Source organism: Loxodonta africana, chromosome Y (genome assembly GCF_030014295.1).
Source record: "Loxodonta africana isolate mLoxAfr1 chromosome Y, mLoxAfr1.hap2, whole genome shotgun sequence".
In the NCBI taxonomy this organism is placed as follows: Eukaryota; Metazoa; Chordata; class Mammalia; order Proboscidea; family Elephantidae; genus Loxodonta; species Loxodonta africana.
This window is the reverse complement of record NC_087370.1, coordinates 25,705,376-25,725,911: the sequence shown is the minus strand read 5'-3', so window position 1 is coordinate 25,725,911 and position 20,536 is coordinate 25,705,376. Positions and strand designations below refer to the sequence as shown.

At 52.2% G+C, this 20,536-nt stretch overlaps 1 protein-coding gene across 5 annotated transcripts in view; it reads left to right on the top strand.

The window, feature by feature from the left end:
• Nucleotides 1-20,536, top strand: part of LOC135229057 (granulocyte-macrophage colony-stimulating factor receptor subunit alpha-like) — a 53,119-nt gene that overhangs the window by 20,705 nt on the left and 11,878 nt on the right. For 2 of the 5 annotated variants that reach the window (XM_064278833.1, XM_064278832.1), the window contains exons 2-9: nt 6,712-6,808; nt 8,296-8,516; nt 10,602-10,728; nt 13,039-13,168; nt 13,240-13,421; nt 14,125-14,258; nt 15,993-16,151; nt 18,781-18,916. In XM_064278833.1, the coding sequence (XP_064134903.1) occupies nt 6,733-6,808; nt 8,296-8,516; nt 10,602-10,728; nt 13,039-13,168; nt 13,240-13,421; nt 14,125-14,258; nt 15,993-16,151; nt 18,781-18,916 (1,165 nt within the window). In that variant the 5' untranslated portion in view covers nt 6,712-6,732. Of the gene's footprint in view, nt 1-6,711; nt 6,809-8,295; nt 8,517-10,601; nt 10,729-13,038; nt 13,169-13,239; nt 13,422-14,124; nt 14,259-15,992; nt 16,152-18,780; nt 18,917-20,536 lie in introns of those variants that run through there. The other 3 variants (XM_064278834.1, XM_064278835.1, XM_064278836.1) reach the window with 3 other exon arrangements.

The following is a 20,536-nucleotide window of genomic DNA, read 5'->3' as shown; positions in this document are numbered from 1 at the left end:
CAGTCACCTAGTGCTGCTGTAACAGAAATACCACAGTGGATGGTGTCTCAGTCACCTAGTGCTGCTGTAACAGAAATACCACAGTGGATGGTGTCTCAGTCACCTAGTGCTGCTGTAACAGAAATACCACAGTGGATGGTGTCTCAGTCACCTAGTGCTGCTGTAACAGAAATACCACAGTGGATGGTGTCTCAGTCACCTAGTGCTGCTATAACAGAAATACCACAGTGGATGGTGTCTCAGTCACCTAGTGCTGCTGTAACAGAAATACCACAGTGGATCGTGTCTCAGTCACCTAGTGCTGCTGTAACAGAAATACCACAGTGGATGGTGTCTCAGTCACCTAGTGCTGCTGTGACAGAAATACCACAGTGGATGGTGTCTCAGTCACCTAGTGCTGCTGTGACAGAAATACCACAGTGGATGGTGTCTCAGTCACCTAGTGCTGCTGTAACAGAAATACCACAGCGGATGGTGTCTCAGTCACCTACTGCTGCCATAACAGAAATACCACAGTGGATGGTGTCTCAGTCACCTAGTGCTGCTGTAACAGAAATACCACAGCGGATGGTGTCTCAGTCACCTAGTGCTGCTGTAACAGAAATACCACAGCGGATGGTGTCTCAGTCACCTAGTGCTGCTGTAACAGAAATACCACAGTGGATGGTGTCTCAGTCACCTAGTGCTGCTGTAACAGAAATACCACAGCGGATGGTGTCTCAGTCACCTAGTGCTGCTGTAACAGAAATACCACAGTGGATGGTGTCTCAGTCACCTAGTGCTGCTGTAACAGAAATACCACAGCGGATGGTGTCTCAGTCACCTAGTGCTGCTGTAACAGAAATACCACAGCGGATGGTGTCTCAGTCACCTAGTGCTGCTGTAACAGAAATACCACAGCGGATGGTGTCTCAGTCACCTAGTGCTGCTGTAACAGAAATACCACAGCGGATGGTGTCTCAGTCACCTAGTGCTGCTGTAACAGAAATACCACAGTGGGTGGTGTCTCAGTCACCTAGTGCTGCTGTAACAGAAATACCACAGCGGATGGTGTCTCAGTCACCTAGTGCTGCTGTAACAGAAATACCACAGTGGATGGTGTCTCAGTCACCTAGTGCTGCCATAACAGAAATACCACAGTGGATGGTGTCTCAGTCACCTAGTGCTGCTATAACAGAAATACCACAGTGGATGGTGTCTCAGTCACCTAGTGCTGCTGTAACAGAAATACCACAGTGGATCGTGTCTCAGTCACCTAGTGCTGCTGTAACAGAAATACCACAGTGGATCGTGTCTCAGTCACCTAGTGCTGCTGTGACAGAAATACCACAGTGGATGGTGTCTCAGTCACCTAGTGCTGCTGTAACAGAAATACCACAGTGGATGGTGTCTCAGTCACCTAGTGCTGCTGTAACAGAAATACCACAGTGGATGGTGTCTCAGTCACCTAGTGCTGCTGTAACAGAAATACCACAGTGGATCGTGTCTCAGTCACCTAGTGCTGCTGTAACCGAAATACCACAGTGGATGGTGTCTCAGTCACCTAGTGCTGCTGTAACAGAAATACCACAGTGGATGGTGTCTTAGTCACCTAGTGCTGCCGTAACAGAAATACCACAGTGGATGGTGTCTCAGTCACCTGGTGCTGCTGTAACAGAAATACCACAGTGGATGGTGTCTCAGTCACCTAGTGCTGCTGTAACAGAAATACCACAGTGGATGGTGTCTCAGTCACCTAGTGCTGCTGTAACAGAAATACCACAGTGGATGGTGTCTCAGTCACCTAGTGCTGCTGTAACAGAAATACCACAGTGGATGGTGTCTCAGTCACCTAGTGCTGCTGTAACAGAAATACCACAGTGGATGGTGTCTCGGTCACCTAGTGCTGCTATAACAGAAATACCACAGTGGATGGTGTCTCGGTCACCTGGTGCTGCTGTAACAGAAATACCACAGTGGATGGTGTCTCAGTCACCTAGTGCTGCTGTAACAGAAATACCACAGTGGATGGTGTCTCAGTCACCTAGTGCTGCTGTAACAGAAATACCACAGTGGATGGTGTCTCAGTCACCTAGTGCTGCTGTAACAGAAATACCACAGTGGATGGTGTCTCAGTCACCTAGTGCTGCTGTAACAGAAATACCACAGTGGACGGTGTCTCAGTCACCTAGTGCTGCTGTAACAGAAATACCACAGTGGATGGTGTCTCAGTCACCTAGTGCTGCTGTAACAGAAATACCACAGCGGATGGTGTCTCAGTCACCTAGTGCTGCTATAACAGAAATACCAGAGTGGATGGTGTCTCACTCACCTAGTGCTGCCGTAACAGAAATACCACAGTGGATGTTGTCTCAGTCACCTAGTGCTGCTGTAACAGAAATACCACAGCGGATGGTGTCTCAGTCACCTAGTGCTGCTATAACAGAAATACCAGAGTGGATGGTGTCTCACTCACCTAGTGCTGCCGTAACAGAAATACCACAGTGGATGGTGTCTCAGTCACCTAGTGCTGCTGTAACAGAAATACCACAGTGGATGGTGTCTCAGTCACCTGGTGCTGCTGTAACAGAAATACCACAGTGGATGGTGTCTCAGTCACCTAGTGCTGCCATAACAGAAATACCACAGTGGATGGTGTCTCAGTCACCTAGTGCTGCTGTAACAGAAATACCACAGTGGACGGTGTCTCAGTCACCTAGTGCTGCTGTAACAGAACTACCACAAGTGGATGGTGTCTCAGTCACCTAGTGCTGCTGTAACAGAAATACCACAGCGGATGGTGTCTCAGTCACCTGGTGCTGCCGTAACAGAAATACCACAGTGGATGGTGTCTCAGTCACCTAGTGCTGCCGTAACAGAAATACCACAGTGGATGGTGTCTCAGTCACCTAGTGCTGCTGTAACAGAAATACCACACTGGATGGTGTCTCAGTCACCTAGTGCTGCTGTAACAGAAATACCACAGTGGATGGTGTCTCAGTCACCTAGTGCTGCCGTAACAGAAATACCACAGTGGATGGTGTCTCAGTCACCTAGTGCTGCTGTAACAGAAACACCACAGTGGATGGTGTCTTAGTCACCTAGTGCTGCCATAACAGAAATACCACAGTGGATGGTGTCTCAGTCACCTAGTGCTGCTGTAAGAGAACTACCACAAGTGGATGGTGTCTCAGTCACCTAGTGCTGCTGTAACAGAAATACTACAGCGGATGGTGTCTCAGTCACCTAGTGCTGCTGTAACAGAAATACCACAGTGGATGGTGTCTCAGTCACCTAGTGCTGCTGTAACAGAAATACCACAGTGGATGGTGTCTCAGTCACCTAGTGCTGCTATAACAGAAATACCACAGTGGATGGTGTCTCAGTCACCTAGTGCTGCTGTAACAGAAATACCACAGTGGATGCTGTCTCAGTCACCTAGTGCTGCTGTAACAGAAATACCACAGTGGATGGTGTCTTAGTCACCTAGTGCTGCTGTAACAGAAATACCACAAGTGGATGGTGTCTCAGTCACCTAGTGCTGCTGTAACAGAAATACCACAGTGGATGGTGTCCTAGTCAGCTAGTGCTGCTGTAACAGAAATACCACAGTGGATGGTGTCTCAGTCACCTAGTGCTGCCGTAACAGAAATACCACAGTGGATGGTGTCTCAGTCACCTAGTGCTGCCGTAACAGAAATACCACAGTGGATGGTGTCCTAGTCAGCTAGTGCTGCTGTAACAGAAATACCACAGTGGATGGTGTCTCAGTCACCTAGTGCTGCCGTAACAGAAATACCACAGTGGATGGTGTCTCAGTCACCTAGTGCTGCCGTAACAGAAATACCACAGTGGATGTTGTCTCAGTCACCTAGTGCTGCTGTAACAGAAATACCACAGTGGATGATGTCTCAGTCACCTAGTGCTGCTGTAACAGAAATACCACAGTGGATGGTGTCTCAGTCACCTAGTGCTGCCGTAACAGAAATACCACGGGTGGATGGTGTCTCAGTCACCTAATGCTGCTGTAACAGAAATACCACAGTGGATGGTGTCTCAGTCACCTAGTGCTGCTGTAACAGAAATACCACAGTGGATGCTGTCTCAGTCACCTAGTGCTGCTGTAACAGAAATACCACAGTGGATGGTGTCTCAGTCACCTAGTGCTGCTATAACAGAAATACCACAGTGGATGGTGTCTCAGTCACCTAGTGCTGCTGTAACAGAAATACCACAGTGGATGGTGTCTCAGTCACCTAGTGCTGCTGTAACAGAAATACCACAGTGGATGGTGTCTTAGTCACCTAGTGCTGCTGTAACAGAAATAGCACAGTGGATGGTGTCTCAGTCACCTAGTGCTGCTATAACAGAAATACCACAGTGGATGGTGTCTCAGTCACCTAGTGCTGCTGTAACAGAAATACCACAGTGGATGGTGTCTCAGTCACCTAGTGCTGCTGTAACAGAAATACCACAGTGGATGGTGTCTCAGACACCTAGTGCTGCTGTAACAGAAATACCACAGTGGATGGTGTCTCAGTCACCTAGTGCTGCTGTAACAGAAATACCACAGTGGATGTTGTCTTAGTCACCTAGTGCTGCTGTAACAGAAATAGCACAGTGGATGGCTTCGACAAAGAGAAGTTTATTCTCTCACAGTCTAGTAGGTTACAAGTCTGGAATCAGGGCGCCAGCTCCAGGGGAACGCTTTCTCTCCCTGTCAGCTGTGTTGGAATGTCCTTGTCACCAATCTTCTTGCAGAAATCCCGGGTCCAAAGAACGCACTCTGCTCCTGATGCTGCTTTCTTAGTGGTATGAGGTCCCCCGCATCTCTCTGTTCGCTTCTCTCTTTTATATCTCAAAAGAGATTGGCTTAAAACACAGCCTAATTTTATAGACTGAGTCCTGCCTCGTTACCATAACGGCCGCTAATCCCATCTCATTAACATCATAGAGATAGGATTGACAACACATGGGAAAATCACATCAGATGTCAAAATGGTGGCCACTCACACAGTACTGGGGATCATGGTCTAGCCAAGTTGGCACACATTTTGGGGGACACACTTCCATCCATGACAGTGGTAGAATTCTCATCTCCGACACAGGAGACCTGGGTTCGATTCCCAGCCACGGCTCCTCATGTGCAGCCACTTCCCCTCTGACAACGGAGGCTTGCGTGTTGCTCTGAACAGATTCCAGCAGAGTAGGAAGAAAAGCCTGGTGACTTATAGGGCCAGCCAGCATCCTAATCTTTGTTATAGTCCCTGGAGGGCACAGAGTCCTCTCAGATCAGTCTGCAGTCACTGTAATTAGGGCTCAGTGTAGCCTCCATACCTATAACCATTAATCTCAAAGACCAGCTCCTTGGTAACTAATGATGGTGTTGGGCATTTACGCAGGGCTTCCTCCTCGCTCTCGAGGCTTGAGCTCACCTGGCAAGGAGTGTCCATCGGGAACTACTTCTGGGATTCTAGGGAGGGAGCCCAGCAGGAGGGAGACAGCATCTGAGAGACCAGAACCCACCCTCGGCATCCACACTTGGTCGTTGTCGTTAGTTACCGTCCGGTGGGCTCCGAATCAGGGCAACCCCATGCACGACAGACGGAGACACTCCCAGTCCTGCAGCACCCTCACAATTGTTGGTGTGTTTGAGTCCATTGCTGCAACCACTGTGAATTCGGAGTGCCTTCCCTCCTAGGAGGCTCATCTTCCAGCACTATATCCGGCAATGATCTGTTGTGACCCATAGGGTTTTCACTGGCTGATTTTCAGAAGTAGATGGCCAGGCCTTTCTTCCTAGTCTGTCTCAGTCCAGAAGCTTTGCTGAAAGCTGTCTACCATGGGTGACCCTGCTGATGTTTGAAATACTGGTGGCCTAGCTTCCAGCGTCACAGTGACAGACAAGTCACCCCACTACGATGTACAGACAGGGGATGGGAGGGCACAACAGTGAAGGTGAAATGAAAGGATCTTTGTCTGGTCACCCAGGGGGAGCCAGACCCCAATCACATGCCAAGCTCTGATGTAGTCTTGTAAACCAAAGAGGGGCACTCGGAACATACGGGAGCCTTTTAGCGCTCGTGGTGGTGGTGGTGGTCAGCTGCATCAGGGTCAGCTCTGACCCCCGGCGACGTTATGGATAACTGAACTACACGCTGCCCGGTCCTGTGCCGCTTTCGTGATTGTCACTGCTGCATCAGGGTCAGCTCTGACCCCCGGCGACGTTATGGATAACTGAACTACATGCTGCCCAGTCCTGTTAATTGAACTACACACTGCCCGGTCCTGTGCCGTCTTCGTGATTGTCACTGCTGCATCAGGGTCAGCTCTGACCCCCGGCGACGTTATGGATAACTGAACTACACACTGCCCGGTCCTGTGCCGTCTTTGTGATTGTCACTGCTGTTAGTTGCCACTGAGTGGATCCTGACTCAGGACAATCCCACGTGTGCCGAGTAGACCTGCACTCCACGGGGTTTTCAGGGCTGTGACCTTCCAGAAGCAGATAGCGAGGACATTCTTCCAAGGCACCTTTGGGTGGGTTCAAACCACCAACCTCTTGGCTAGTCATCGAGTGCTTAACCATTTGCATAGCCGTGTTAGAGGCTGACTAAAGGTGACCCCATAGAGCCATCTGGGGACTCCCCCAGCAGGCAGCAAGTCAAGAAATGTGGTCTCCTACCTTGGCATTTGACCTCTGACTCGATGTTTCCTCTTTACATGTTTCAGGTCCCCGGTTTGGGCTGCAGCATGGTGACCCCCCTGGACCTCGTGTGGTTCTGGGTGTTTCTAACCCGAGCGTGCTGCCAACCAGAGCGCTACCAGGGTAAGTATGGGTGCCTGTCCCCATGTCAGGGGCTGGCATGGCGTGAAACCACACCTGTAGTGTTTGAACGGGACCAAACTAAAATCCAAACCCACTGCTGTCGAGTCAATTCCGACTCATAGCGACCCTATAGGACAGAGTACAACTGCCCCACAGAGTTTCCAAGGAGCCCAGTGGATCTGAACTGCCAACCTCTTGGTTAGCAGCTGCAGCACTTAACCACTACGCCACCAGGGTTTCCATTTGAAGGGGACTAGGGGTCCAAATAAAAACAAAAACAAATCCTGACTTAGATAGGGAGAGGCTATATTCAGAAAGAAAAGAATATTTGAAGGGTATGATAAGGGACTGTTAACAAGCCCCAGTGGTGCAGTGGTTAAGCACTTGGCTGCTAACCAAAAGGTTGGCAGTTCAAACCCACCCAGAGGCTCCACAGGAGGAAACGCCTTGCTGTCAGCTTCCGTAAAGATTCAACTCTTTGCCGTCAAGTCAATTCCAGCTCACAGTGACCCCACACGGCAGAGCAGAACTGCCCCACAGGGCTTTCTAGGCTATAATCTTTACGGGGGAGCCCTGGTGCTGCAGCGGTTAAGCGCTCAGCTGCGAATCAAAAGATTGGTAGATGGAACCCGCCAGCTGCTTCATGGGAGAAAGATGTGACAAAAATTACAGCCTTGGAAGCCCTGTGGGGCAGTTCTACTTTGTCCTATAGGGTCGCTGCGAGTCAGAGTCAGCTCTCCGGCAATAGGTTTGGCTTTTTGCTTTGTTTTTGTTCATCTTTATAGGAGTAGATTGTCAGCTCTTTCTCCTGAGGAGGCTGCGGGTGGGTTTGTACAGCCAACTTTTCGGTTAACAGCCAAGTGCTTAACCGCTGCAGCACCAGGGCTCCCCCGTAAAGATTACAGCCTTGGAAACTCAACGGGGCAGTTCTGCTCTGTCCTATAGGGTCGCTGTGAGTTGGAATCAGCTGGATGACAACTAACAACCAGCATAGCATGGGGAGGGGGTCCTTTGCCATAAGACGTCTGCCTGAACACAGAAGGTGGGGGGTTATTTTAACCATCAGGTAAATTCAACTCTGTCTCTTGACCTGGCCCACAACCACCATCAACCCCACATCACCTCCTCACCCTAGAGCAAACCAGGTGAACTTAACACCTTGGAGGGGACACACTGGGGGAGAAGACCAACCACATGCCCCCCCAATCCTGAATGCCTGGAAGGAAAAGTTACTCAAAGCACTCAAAACAGTGACCAAGGAGCCCTGGTGGCGCAATGCTTAAGCACTCAGTTGCTAACTGAAAGGTTGGCAGTTCAAACCCACCCAGCAGCTCTGGGGGAGAAAACCTGGCCATCTGTTCCTGTAAAGGTTACAGCCTAGGAAACCCCATGGGGCTGTCTACTCTGTCACAGGGGTCACAGTGAGTCGGAATTGACTTGAGAGCACATAAGACAAATACCTGAAGATGTCCCTGTGATACTTGCAGAACATCTCTTGTCGGCTATACCTGTAACATCACCTGGGGGCCCGGCTCTCACTCAACGTCCGTTTTTGAACATCTCGGCAGAGAAAACCGTCTCTCCTATCATAAACGTGGACCTAGATCCAAGGAAGAAAATGTTGAGGTGGAACTGCAGGGGAAATGTGACTGAGGAGAGGTGCGAAATAAAAACCCCTCTGGAAAGTTTCCTCATCCCGAGTGCGCAGGTGGGTGCTGGTGGCAGGGTCCATCACTGGCTCTCCGCACACCTTGGGATTTCCTGTGATGCTCCCGTGAGTCCCCTCCCTCGTCTCTCTTCCCACTGTTCTTGCCGTTGAGTCCACTCGTGGCACCTCCATGTGTGTCAGCGTAGAACAGGGTTTTCAGGGGCTGCTTTTTTGGAAGTAGGTCACCAGGCCCTTCTTCTGAGGCATCTCTGGGTGTACTCAAACCTCTAACCTTTCGATTAGCAGCCGAGCACGTTCACTGTTTTCACTACCCGGTAACTCCTGCTTCTTCGTAGTGGGGTGTGATGGTTCAGGTTGTGTGTCAGCTTGGCTGAGCCATGATTCTGCGTGGTTTGGCAGTTATGACGTAGTTTGGCAGTTGTGTAATGATGTAATCACCTCCATAATAAGACCTGATATAATGTGATCACCTCCATGACGGGATCTGCCGTGAGTAGCCAATCAGTTGAAAGGGAGTTTCCCTTGGAGTGTGGCCTGCATCCAATATAGGTGGACTTTCTGGCAAAACTACAAGGCTTTTTCTGGTTCTGGATCCTGCAGCTGGGTCCTCTTCATCTGACCTCCGGCTCTCGGGACTTGAGCTGGCAGCTTACCTGCAATCTTGAGATTCATGAGCCTCTGAGGTCTGTGAGCCATCAGCCTACCGTCTTACCTGCTGACCTTGGAATTTGTCAGCCTCCGCAGCCTGTGAGCCAGGCCTGCTGTCTGACCTTCCAATCTTGGCTTCATCAGCCCCTGCAGCTACGTGAGTCAGGAGAAGCCTCCATCCTGACCCACAGACTTGGGACTTTCCAGGCTTCACAACCGCGTGAGCCATTTCCTTGGTATAAATCTCTCTCTCTCTACATATGCATAGATGCCTCACTGGTTTTGCTTCTCTAGAACCCAGCCTGAGACATGGGGGTAAATTTTACACACTAAATTTCACGTATGGGAAAGAATGTAACTGTTAAGTTTTTCTGTATCTGCCTTTATTTTGACGTCCCCCCTTCCACAGGGGAAGGAGGTGGACTTGTCATTTGAATATATTTCCATCTTTCTTCAGAAGCTCTGGGCTAATGTTCTCTCTTTGGGCTTTGTTCATTCATTTGTCACATCCCTCATGAGCCAAAAAACCCATTGCCATCGAGTCAACTCCCACTCACTGTGATCCCATGTGTGTCAGAGTAAAACTGTGTTCCGTGGGGTTTCCAGTGGCTGATTTTTCAGAAGCAAAAAAAAAAAAAGGGGGGACTCCTCTGTTGATCTAACAGGTGTGTTTCACAGTTGTTTTCACAAAGGCTCCCCTCAAAAATAAAAGACTACCTTTGGAATTTTTCTTAGAAATATCTTAATACCTGTAAATCGATTGGAAAACAATTAAAATTTGATAGTCTTCAGTCTTCACATACATATATATATATAACCAAACCCATTTGTATTTATATATATGTATAAAGCCAAACCCATTGCCGTCGAGTCGATTCTGACTCGTAGCGACCCTATAGGAAAGCCTGGTGGCGGAGTGGTTAAGACCTACGGCTGCTAACCATAAAGGTTGGCGGTTTGAATCTACCAGGTGCTCCTCGGAAACTCTATGGGGCCAGTTCTACTACTTGATATATATAGTATATAAATATATTTACCACAATTAAAAAAAAAGCAGGTCTGGGAGTTGTCACTGGACTGAGTTGGGTCAAAGGCAGGATAAACTCTAGGTTAGAAATTTGCCTTTTCTTGTCTTTTTATATAAGCGAGGTCATACAATATTTGTCCTTTTGTGATTGGCTTATTTCACTTAGCATAACGTCTTCAAACTCCATCCATGTTGTTGCATGTATCAAGACTTCATTTCTCCCACCGGCTGGGTAGTATTCCATTGTACGTATGTGCCATATTTTGTTTATCCATTCAGCTGTTGAGGGGCATTGTGGGTTGTTTCCACCTTTTGGCTATTGTGAACAGTGCTGCCATGAACACTGGTGTACACGTCTCTTTTTGAGTCTCTGCTTTCAAGACTTTGGGGCATACACCTAGGAGCGGAATTGCTGAGTCACATTTGCTCTTGACTGGTTTCTCTTCCAGGTCCAGGAAGATGGCACTCACTATTGCATGTTTCCAAACGCGGTGTTGCATCAAGGCGCCCTCCTGAGCGTGGCTGTCACTTCTGACGGGGACACATTTCAGGAGGTCCTGACCTTCAATAACTCAGGTGAACACACGTTATCTGCCGCTAACAGTGGGTTGGAGTCCCTGGTTGGTGCAAACAGTTAAGCGCTCCACTACCACCCAAAAGGTTGGAAGTTCGAGTCCACGCAGAGGTGCCTAGGAAGAAAGGCCTGGCAACCTACATCTGAAAAATAAGCCATTGGAAACCCCATGGAGCACAGTTCTACTCTGACACACGTGGGGTTGCCATGAGTCAGAGCTGACTTGGCAATTAACAGCAGCATCAAACAGTGGGTCGTCCTCAACGTTCCCATCAAGGTGCGGTGGGGGGATGTCAGAGAAAAAAATCAGAGGACAACGTTAAAACAGCAAGGACGACTTTGTCCAAAGGGAGAGACGGTGCATTCGGGAAGGAGGGAAGGAGCTGGACTGCAGAAGGAGACCCACCCAGTGCGGAGAGAGAGACCAGGCTGCCTGAGTTCCCATCCACGGGCTGGGGGCTCCTTCAGAGAAAGCTAAGGGGACTGGTGGGTGAGGTACTCCGATCGCAGTTAGGGCCAGCTTACTGGAGATGTTTCCTTTTTTATAAAAGCCACCGGGTCCTGGGAGCCTGAGAGAAGGACGGGGGAGATGAGGATGGGGAATCTAAAGTTATCCAAACAAAGTGCATCAAGAAGTCTTTAGAGGAGGCCTGGTGGTGCAGTGGTTAAGTGCCCAGCTGGAAACCGAAAGGTCAGCGGTTCAAACCCACCAGCAGCTGCTTCTTGGGAGAAAGATGTGGCAATCTGCTCCTGCAAAGATTTACAGCCTTGGAAACCCTATGGGGCAGTTCCACTCTGTCCTATAGGATCACTGTGAGTGGGACTGACTCAATGGCAATGGGTTTTTTCTGGAGGTTGAGGTGACCCAGCCAAGCTATCGCTCTGATATGATCTTTGAACCTTGAGCCATAAAGAAGCTGGTTTTCTGAAAGTCACTTTTAAGTCAAACCATACGACACCTGTTGCCGTGGACTCGATTCTGACTCATAGTGACAGAGTAAAACTGCCTCACAGGGTTTCCTAGACTGTAACCTTTAGGGGAGCTGATCGCCAAGTCTTTCTCCCGAGGAGCCCCTGGGGGGTTCACCCCACTGACCTTTCAGTCAGCAGCCGAGCGCGTAACCCCTTCAACACCAGGGCTGCCTAGTCAAACAATAACCCGCTGCTGTGGGGTTGACCGTGACTCACAGTGACCGAGTAGAACCGCCCTGAAGGGTTTCCAAGGCTGTAAATCTTCACGGAAGCAGACTGCCATGTCTTTCTCCCGTGGAGCGGCTGGCGGTGGGTTTGAACTACAGACCTTTTTGTTAGCAGCCCAGCACTTAACCACTGTGCAACCAGGGCTCCTGTAAAAACAAACAAAAAAAGCCCTTGCTTTCAAGTCGATTCCAACTCATAGCGACTTTATAGGATAGAGTAGAACTGCCCCATAGGGTTTCCAAGGAGCAGCTGCTGGATTCCAACTGCTGACCTGTTGGTTAACATACCACCAAAGAGCCAAGCCCACTGCTGTCAAGTCGATTCCGACTCATTGCAACCCTACGGGACAGAGTAGAACTGCCCTATAGAGTTTCCAAGGAGCGCCTGTGGGATTTGAACTGCCAGCCTCTTGATTACCAGCCGTAGCACTTAACTGCTTCGCCACCAGGGTTTCCTTGGTTAACATGGTCTAGATTAACTTGTAAAGAATGTTTGCCTTGGGCTCTTTTGAAGAATTATCCACGTACAAGTCAGGTTCAAGGAACAGGGACTCCAAAGTCAGACTAGAAGCTGTGTTCTAGGGTCAATTGTTAGTATATAAACAGTGTTTTGGCCCCGTTACTATGGTGATGTCGATACGATGGGGTGTAAGAATTTTGGGGAGTTCTTCCCTCTTTGGAACATTTTTGACTCCCTAGTTGAAATGTGGAGCCCTGGTGATGCGGTGGTTAAGCCTTTGGCTGCTAACTGAAAGGTCAGCAGTTCAAGCCCACCAGCCACTCTGTGGAAGAAAAGACCTGGCGATCTGCTCCCGTAAAGATTGCAGCCTTGGGAACCCTATGGGGCAGTTCAACTCTGTCCTATAGGGTCGCTATGAGTTCAGAATGGATTCAACGGCAACAGGTTTGGTTTGTTTTCTGGAGTTGAAATGTTACCCCAATTTGGAAGTCGTATATTAAATGACCTTCAATCAATTTCTATTATTGGTTTCATAGGTTTCAAAAACATAAAAGGGTGGAGGGGTTTCTCTAACAAAGGGCTCAGGGGAAACCCAAGTTCTTTCAGGGGTGATGGTGTTGGTCAGTGAAGGTGTTGGGGTCCTGTTTTCCCAGGCAAGGACGGCTCCGGCGCCGTAAACTTCTCCTGTGTCATCTACAACATCCGCTTCATGAACTGCAGCTGGGCGCCCGGCCCCGCAGCGCCCGCCGACGTCCAGTACCGCCTGGAAGTCTGGACCTCTTTGTAAGTGTGGCGCCTCCGGGTGGGTCCGGGGTGATGTCCCCCTGGCCTTTCACTGAGTCTTCATGTTACAGGTTGGAGGACGGGGCCGAATGTCCCCAGTACATCAGGGACTTGGCCGGCACACACGTGGGCTGTCATTTCAACATACTCCCTGAGCCCAAGCACCCACAGTACATCTTCTTACTGAACGGAACCAGCAAGGAGACGGCAATCCCGTTCTTGGATTTCGATCCCTTTGAAGCCTTTAAGATGGGTGAGAAAAGGGAGTCCCTGGGCAGTACCATCAGTTAATGTGCTTGGTTGCTAACTGAAAGGTTGGAGGTTCAAGCTACCCAGAGATGCCTTGGAAGAAAGGCTTGGTAACCTACTTTAAAAAATTCAGCCATTGAAAACCCTAAGGAGCACAGTTCTACTCTGACACACATGGGGTCACCATGGGTCAGCATCGACTCGATGGCAACTGATTAGGAATCCCTGGGTGGTGCAAAAAGTTAACACACTCGGCTGCTAACAGAAAGGCTGGTGGTTTGAGTTTGAGTCCACCCAGAGGCACCTCAGAAGAAAGGCCAGGCGCTCGACTTCTGAAAATCCAGCCATCGAAAACTCTACGGAGCAGGGTTCTGCTCTGACACACGTGGGGTTGCCATGAGTTGGAGCTGACCCAACGGAAGGTGGTTTGGTTTCATGGCATATATTAAGATTTCCCGGATGGTGCATACAGTTAACACACTGGGCTGTAACTGAAATTTGGGAGTCTGAGTCCGCCCAGAAGCTCTTTGGAAGGAAACCCTTTGGAGCAATGGTCTACTCTGACACACATGGGGTTGCCATGGGTTGGGGTTGACTCAACGACACCTGGAAATCATCACCGAGGGGTGTTCTCTGCATCTCTCATTTAATTTACTCCTCCGCCTTGTAGACTTGTAACTCGTTGCATTTTCACGTTTTTATTCTAGAAAAGTATAACCCACCATCAAACATCACGAGTCACTACAACGGATCGAATTATATTATTCAGTGGGAAAACCCGCAGAGGAGATTTGAGTTTGCAAGTCATATCTTAGATTATCAACTCGACATCCAAAAAAAGGTAAGGACCCCACACCTTTGCCAGGACCCCAACCCATGTTCTCTCCTGTCTCCCTTTTAGAGTCTAATTCATCAAGGAACATGTGACTCCTTGTGCGTTCTTGAATATTCTTCTATGCTTGCTCCTTTATGCTCTCTTTCTTACATGTAGGTCCATGATCCATTTAGACTTGATTTCTGTATATGGAGTGAGGTAGGGGTCCAGCTACATTCTTTTGCATGTGGAGATCTGGTTGTTCCAGCATCATTTGTTGAAAGGAATGTTCTTTACCCATTGAATTGACTTGGCACCCTTGTCGAAAATCAGTTGACCATAGATGTATGGGTTTACTTATGGACTCTGAGCTGTATTCCATTTGTCTATGTGTCTACCATTAGAACGATACCACACTGTTTTGTTTACTGTAGCTTTGTACTATGCTTTGAAATCAGGAAGTGTTAGTCCTCCTCCTTTGTTTTTCCTTGTCAATATTCTTTGCATTTCCACGTGAATTCAGAACCAGCTTGTCCAATTCTGTGTTTGGTGTTGGCTCCAATAACCAGCATTTTCTGACCCCACCCACTGGGCAGCCTCCTCTCCAGCCCTCGCACAGGTGACTTCACACAGATGGCCTCACTGCACTCACACAGGTGGTCTCACACAGGTGACCTCAACCACTCACAGAGGTGACCTCATGCAAGTGACCTCACACAGGTGACCTCATAGCACTCACACAGGTGATATCACACAGGTGACCTCACACAGGTGGCCTCATACAGGTGGCCTCACAGCACTCACACAAGTGACCTCACACAGGTGACCTCACACAGGTGACCTCACACAGGTGACCTCACACAGGTGAACTCACAGCAATCACAGAGGTGACCTCACAGAGGCGGCCTCACAGCACTCACAGAGGTGACCTCACACAGGTGACCTCACACAGGTGAGCTCACAGCAATCACAGAGGTGACCTCACACAGGTGGCCTCACAGCACTCACAGACAAGACCTCACACAGGTGACCTCACACAGGTGGCCTCACACAGGTGGCCTCACACAGGTGGCCTCACAGCAGTCATAGCAGTGACCTCACACAGGTGGCCTCACAGCAGTGACATTACTCAGGTGACCTCCCACAGGGCCTCGGTCAGCTCCTCAGCCAGCCTCCCTGATTCCGCCCCATGTTGTTGCCCACACTGGTGCTCCCCAGCTTTCCTGGGTGTCTCCATCTCATCTCTAACATCTCCTTTAGGGGACCCTGGCCCCTAGCACCCCCTCTCCTCTATAGCCAGGGCTGTAACCCAACAGACAGATGTGTTTAATCCTAATCCCCCAGCTCTACTCATGCTCCTGGGTGCAAAGTCTGACCATCCAGGGCACAGCCGAGCCCCAGGCCCAGGGGCATCTCTGTCCTCCTCCACAGTCAGCCACCAACCGTTAGCTGAGCCCACCTGTCTCCATGCAGTTCACATATGCTTCCAATAGACACACCTGGACAAGGACTGGGTGTCACTATTGAGCCATCCTCCTTCCTAAGCATTTGGGAATTCACTGGAATGGAACCAATGCCCCCATCAATACCCCCAATCACCCATCAGTCTCCCCAATCCCTCATCCCTACCCGCAATCCCTCATCAGCACCCCCAATCCCTCGCCAACACCCCCAAAGCAGCCTCACCCACCTGAGGAAGACTCTGCACGCCACGCTGAAAACGCAGGTCACTCACCTGGTCTCCTTTGCTCTTTCTTCTAGGGCAGCTCCCGGGACCCCGTAAGTATTTTCTCCTTTCTCCGCGACACCCCTTTACCACCATGTAGGCTTGCTCAGCAGCGAGGTCCTAACTGTGAGCTGTCATCGGGCGCCTTGCTGAGAACACGTCTACCTGGCACCGTCCCCGACCCAACGCACCTTGTTAGTTCTGGTCTTAGTCTCCTACTGTTGCTCTAACAGAAATACCACAAGGGCTGGGGGGGCTTTAACCAACAGAAATTAATTTTCTCATGATTCTGGAGGCTAGAAGTCTGAATTCAGGGCATGGGCTCTAGGGGAAGTCTCTCTCTCCTTGTCGGCTCTGGGGAAGGTCCTTGCCTCCTTTCAGCTTTGGCCACTTTGCGTTCTTCCTGTGGCTTCTCTCCCTGCCATCTTGCTTCTTTTATATCTCAAACATGTTTGGCTTAAGACAAACCCTGACCTGATAGTGCCTCATTAACACAACAAAGAAAATCCTCTTCCCCAATGGGATTACATCCAAGGGTTTAGAAATGAGGATTTACAACACATATTTGGGGGGCGGGGGCCGGGGGGCGGGACACAATTCAGTCCCTAACAGCCTGGGTGCAAAGTCCTTCCAAGCCCAGCTCCCTGGACTGGCGTTCAGCCCGAGAGGAGCCCTTTTAGCCACTAGAGGGCAACTATGCCTGCGCTGTCTCAAGTGCGGGTTGGCAGATCACCGGGGAGGTGACCCCAGGTGTGGGGGAGGTGACCCCGAGGTGCGGGGGAGGTGACCCCGAGGTGTGGGGGAGGTGACCCCCAGGTGTGGGGGAGGTGACCCCAGGTGTGGGGGAGGTGACCCCCAGGTGTGGGGGAGGTGACCCCCAGGTGCGGGGGAGGTGACCCCGAGGTGCGGGGGAGGTGACCCCAGGTGCGGGGGAGGTGACCCCAGGTGCGGGGGAGGTGACCCCAGGTGCGGGGGAGGTGACCCCCAGGTGCGGGGGAGGTGACCCCGAGGTGTGGGGGAGGTGACCCCGAGGTGTGGGGGAGGTGACCCCCAGGTGTGGGGGAGGTGACCCCAGGTGTGGGGGAGGTGACCCCCAGGTGTGGGGGAGGTGACCCCAGGTGTGGGGGAGGTGACCCCCAGGTGTGGGGGAGGTGACCCTCAGGTGTGGGGGAGGTGACCCCAGGTGTGGGGGAGGTGACCCCCAGGTGTGGGGGAGGTGACCCTCAGGTGTGGGGGAGGTGACCCCAGGTGTGGGGGAGGTGACCCCCAGGTGTGGGGGAGGTGACCCCGAGGTGTGGGGAGAGGTGACCCCAGGTGCGGGGGAGGTGACCCCCAGGTGTGGGGGAGGTGACCCCCAGGTGTGGAGGAGGTGACCCCAGGTGTGGGGGAGGTGACCCCAGGTGTGGGGGAGGTGACCCCCAGGTGTGGGGGAGGTGACCCCAGGTGTGGGGGAGGTGACCCCCAGGTGTGGGGGAGGTGACCCCAGGTGTGGGGGAGGTGACCCCAGGTGTGGGGGAGGCCAGGGTCTGCAGGTCTCCCGGCTCCAGGCGGTGCCAATGCTGCGATTTCACGCATCCCACGCTGAGTGGCAGGCACACGGGGAAAGAGGACTCCAGGCTGTCTGAAGACCCTGTGGGGAGAGATGTTTCCTCTCTGGGTCGTGCCTGCTGCCCAGGTCATGTTGGCGATCCACCCAGAGCCCCTGACTTTTTTAACCAACACGTGTGGCCTTCCACTGCCCACAGGGACGCCCGTGCACCACCTGGCCCAGGGGGAGGCAGGGGGGCCGCTCCCTGGGTGCCGTCAGCATCTTTGGTGTCTCTTCAGCCTTTGTGTTGGTGTCTGGCCCGGCCCCTCCCCAGGCCCACACCTGTCCCTTAAGAAGCTGTTACCAGGCAGTGTCTGGGGGAGAAGCAGGGGGGTGTCTCAGTCTCCTGGGACCTCCATAACAAAGAACCACAAAGTGGATGGCTTTAAAGAACAGAGACCCGTTCTGTCACAACTCTGGAGGCTGGGAGCCTGGTTCAGGGTGTGAGCAGAGCCATGTTCTCTGTGGGTTCTAGGGGAGGATCTATCCTTCTGTCTTCCAGCTTCTGTGGCCTGGGGTATTTCTTGGAGTGTGTGTGTGTCTGTGTCTGTGTCTTTGTGTGTCTGTGTGTGTCTGTGTGGTTCTGTCTGCCTGCCTGTTCTCTCCTTTTGTAAGACACCACTCAGAAGGGATTAGGCTTAGGATCCCTCCTATTCCAGAATGACCTCATTCGTTTAAGTGATAACACCTCCAAAGAAAAACCCTATTTCTCCAAACAGGGTCAGGTTCACTGGTTTAGGGGTGTCTTAGCTCTCAAGTGCTGCTGTAAGAGAAATTCCACAGGTGGGCGGCTTTAACAGAGACTTACTCCCTCACAGTTAGGAGGCTGGACGTCTGAATTCAGGGCACCAGATCCGGGGGAAGACTTTCTCTCTCTGTCGGCTCTGGAGGAAGGTCCTTGTCATCATTCTGTCCCTGGTCTGGGAGCCTCTCTGCTCAGGGATGCTGGGTTCAAAGTATGCCCTGTGCTCCTGGTGCTGCGTCCCTGGTGATAGGAGGTCCATCTCCTGTCTGCTTGCTTCTCTCTTTTCTATCTCAAAAGAGATTGACTTAACCCACAACCGAATCCTGAAGATTGAGCCCTGCCTCGTTAACTTCACAGAGGTTAGAATTCACAACACACAGGGCCACCATAAAACACTGGGAATCCTGGTCTGGCCAAGTCGACGCGCCTTTTGGGGGAACACAGTACATTCTATAACGTCGCTCCCAGCAGACCCCATCTTCTGTGGCAGATTGTCCGAGAAGGACAGGACAGAAACGTGTACCTGCTGCCAAGCTCTGAGGCCTACGGAGAGCGCAGCCTGCGGATCAGGGTGCGTCACAGGCGAAGTGACATTTGGAGTGATTGGAGCGAGACTCTGCATTTCAGTGAGTGCCCGGGGATGACTGTAGATGCTGCCCCAGCTGAGACCCTTGACCTCCATCCTGCCCCCTGGACTCAGTCACTGTGGGGAACGCCACCGAGGGTCTGTCACGGACAAACATGGCAGCTGTTCTGGATTCTAGTTCTGGTTCCCCAGGAAGGAGGCTGGGAGGATGGGGTAGGGTGGGATGGAGGGTGGGGTTAGGGTGGGGTGGAGGGTGGGGTTAGGGTGGGGTGGAGGGTGGGGTTAGGGTGGGGTGGAGGGTGGGGTTAGGGTGGGGTGGAGGATGGGGTTAGGGTGGGATGGAAGGGGGTTAGGGTGGGATGGAGGGGGGTTAGGGTGGGGTGGAGGGTGGGGTTAGGGTGGGGTGGAGGGTGGGGTTAGGGTGGGATGGAGGATGGGGTTAGGGTGGGATGGAGGATGGGGTTAGGGTGGGATGGAGGGTGGGGTTAGGGTGGGATGGAAGGTGGGGTTAGGGTGGGATGGAGGGTGGGGGTTAGGGTGGGGGTGGAGGGTGGGGGTTAGGGTGGGGTGGAGGGTGGGGTTAGGGTGGGATGGAGGATGGGGTTAGGGTGGGGTGGAGGATGGGGTGGAGGGTGGGGTTAGGGTGGGATGGAGGGTGGAGTTAGGGTGGGATGGAGGGTGGGGTTAGGGTGGGATGGAGGGTGGGGTTAGGGTGGGATGGAGGGTGGGGTGGAGGGTGGGGTTAGGGTGGGGTGGAGGGTGGGGTTAGGGTGGGTTTAGGGTAGGATGGAGGATGGGGTTAGGTTGGGATGGAGGATGGAGTTAGGGCAGGATGGGAGGTGGGGTTAGGGTGGGATGGAGGGTGGGGTTAGGGTGGGATGGGAGGATGGGGTTAGGGTGGGGTGGAGGGTGGGGTTAGGGTGGGGTGGAGGGTGGGATGGAGGGTGGGGTTAGGGCGGGATGGGAGGGTGGGGTTAGGGCGGGATGGAGGATGGGGTTAGGGCGGGGTTGGAGGATGGAGTTAGGGCGGGATGGAGGATGGGGTTAGGGCGGGATGGGAGGGTGGGGTTAGGGTGGGATGGGAGGGTGGGGTTAGGGTGGGATGGGAGGGTGGGGTTAGGGTGGGATGGGAGGGTGGGGTTAGGGTGGGATGGAGGGTGGGGTTAGGGTGGGGTGGAGGGTGGGGTGGAGGGTGGGGTTAGGGTGGGGTGGAGGGTGGGGTTAGGGTGGGGTGGCGGATGGGGTTAGGGTGGGGTGGAGGGTGGGGTTAGGGTGGGGTTAGGGTGGGATGGTGGGTGGGGTTAGGGTGGGTTGGAGGGTGGAGTTAGGGCGGGATGGGAGGGTGGGGTTGGGGGGATGGAGAATGGGGTTGGGGGGGATGGGAGGATGGGGTTGGGGGGGATGGGAGCATGGGTTAGGGTGGGGTTAGGGTGGGATGGAGGGTGGGGTTAGGGTGGGATGGAGGATGGGGTTAGGGTGGGATGGGAGGATGGGGTTAGAGTGGGATGGAGGGTGGGGTTAGGGTGGGGTGGGATGGGAGGTGGGGTTAGGGTGGGATGGAGGATGGGGTTAGGGCGGGATGGAGGGTGGGGTTAGGGTGGGATGGGAGCATGGGTTAGGGTGGGGTTAGGGCGGGATGGAGGATGGGGTTAGGGTGGGA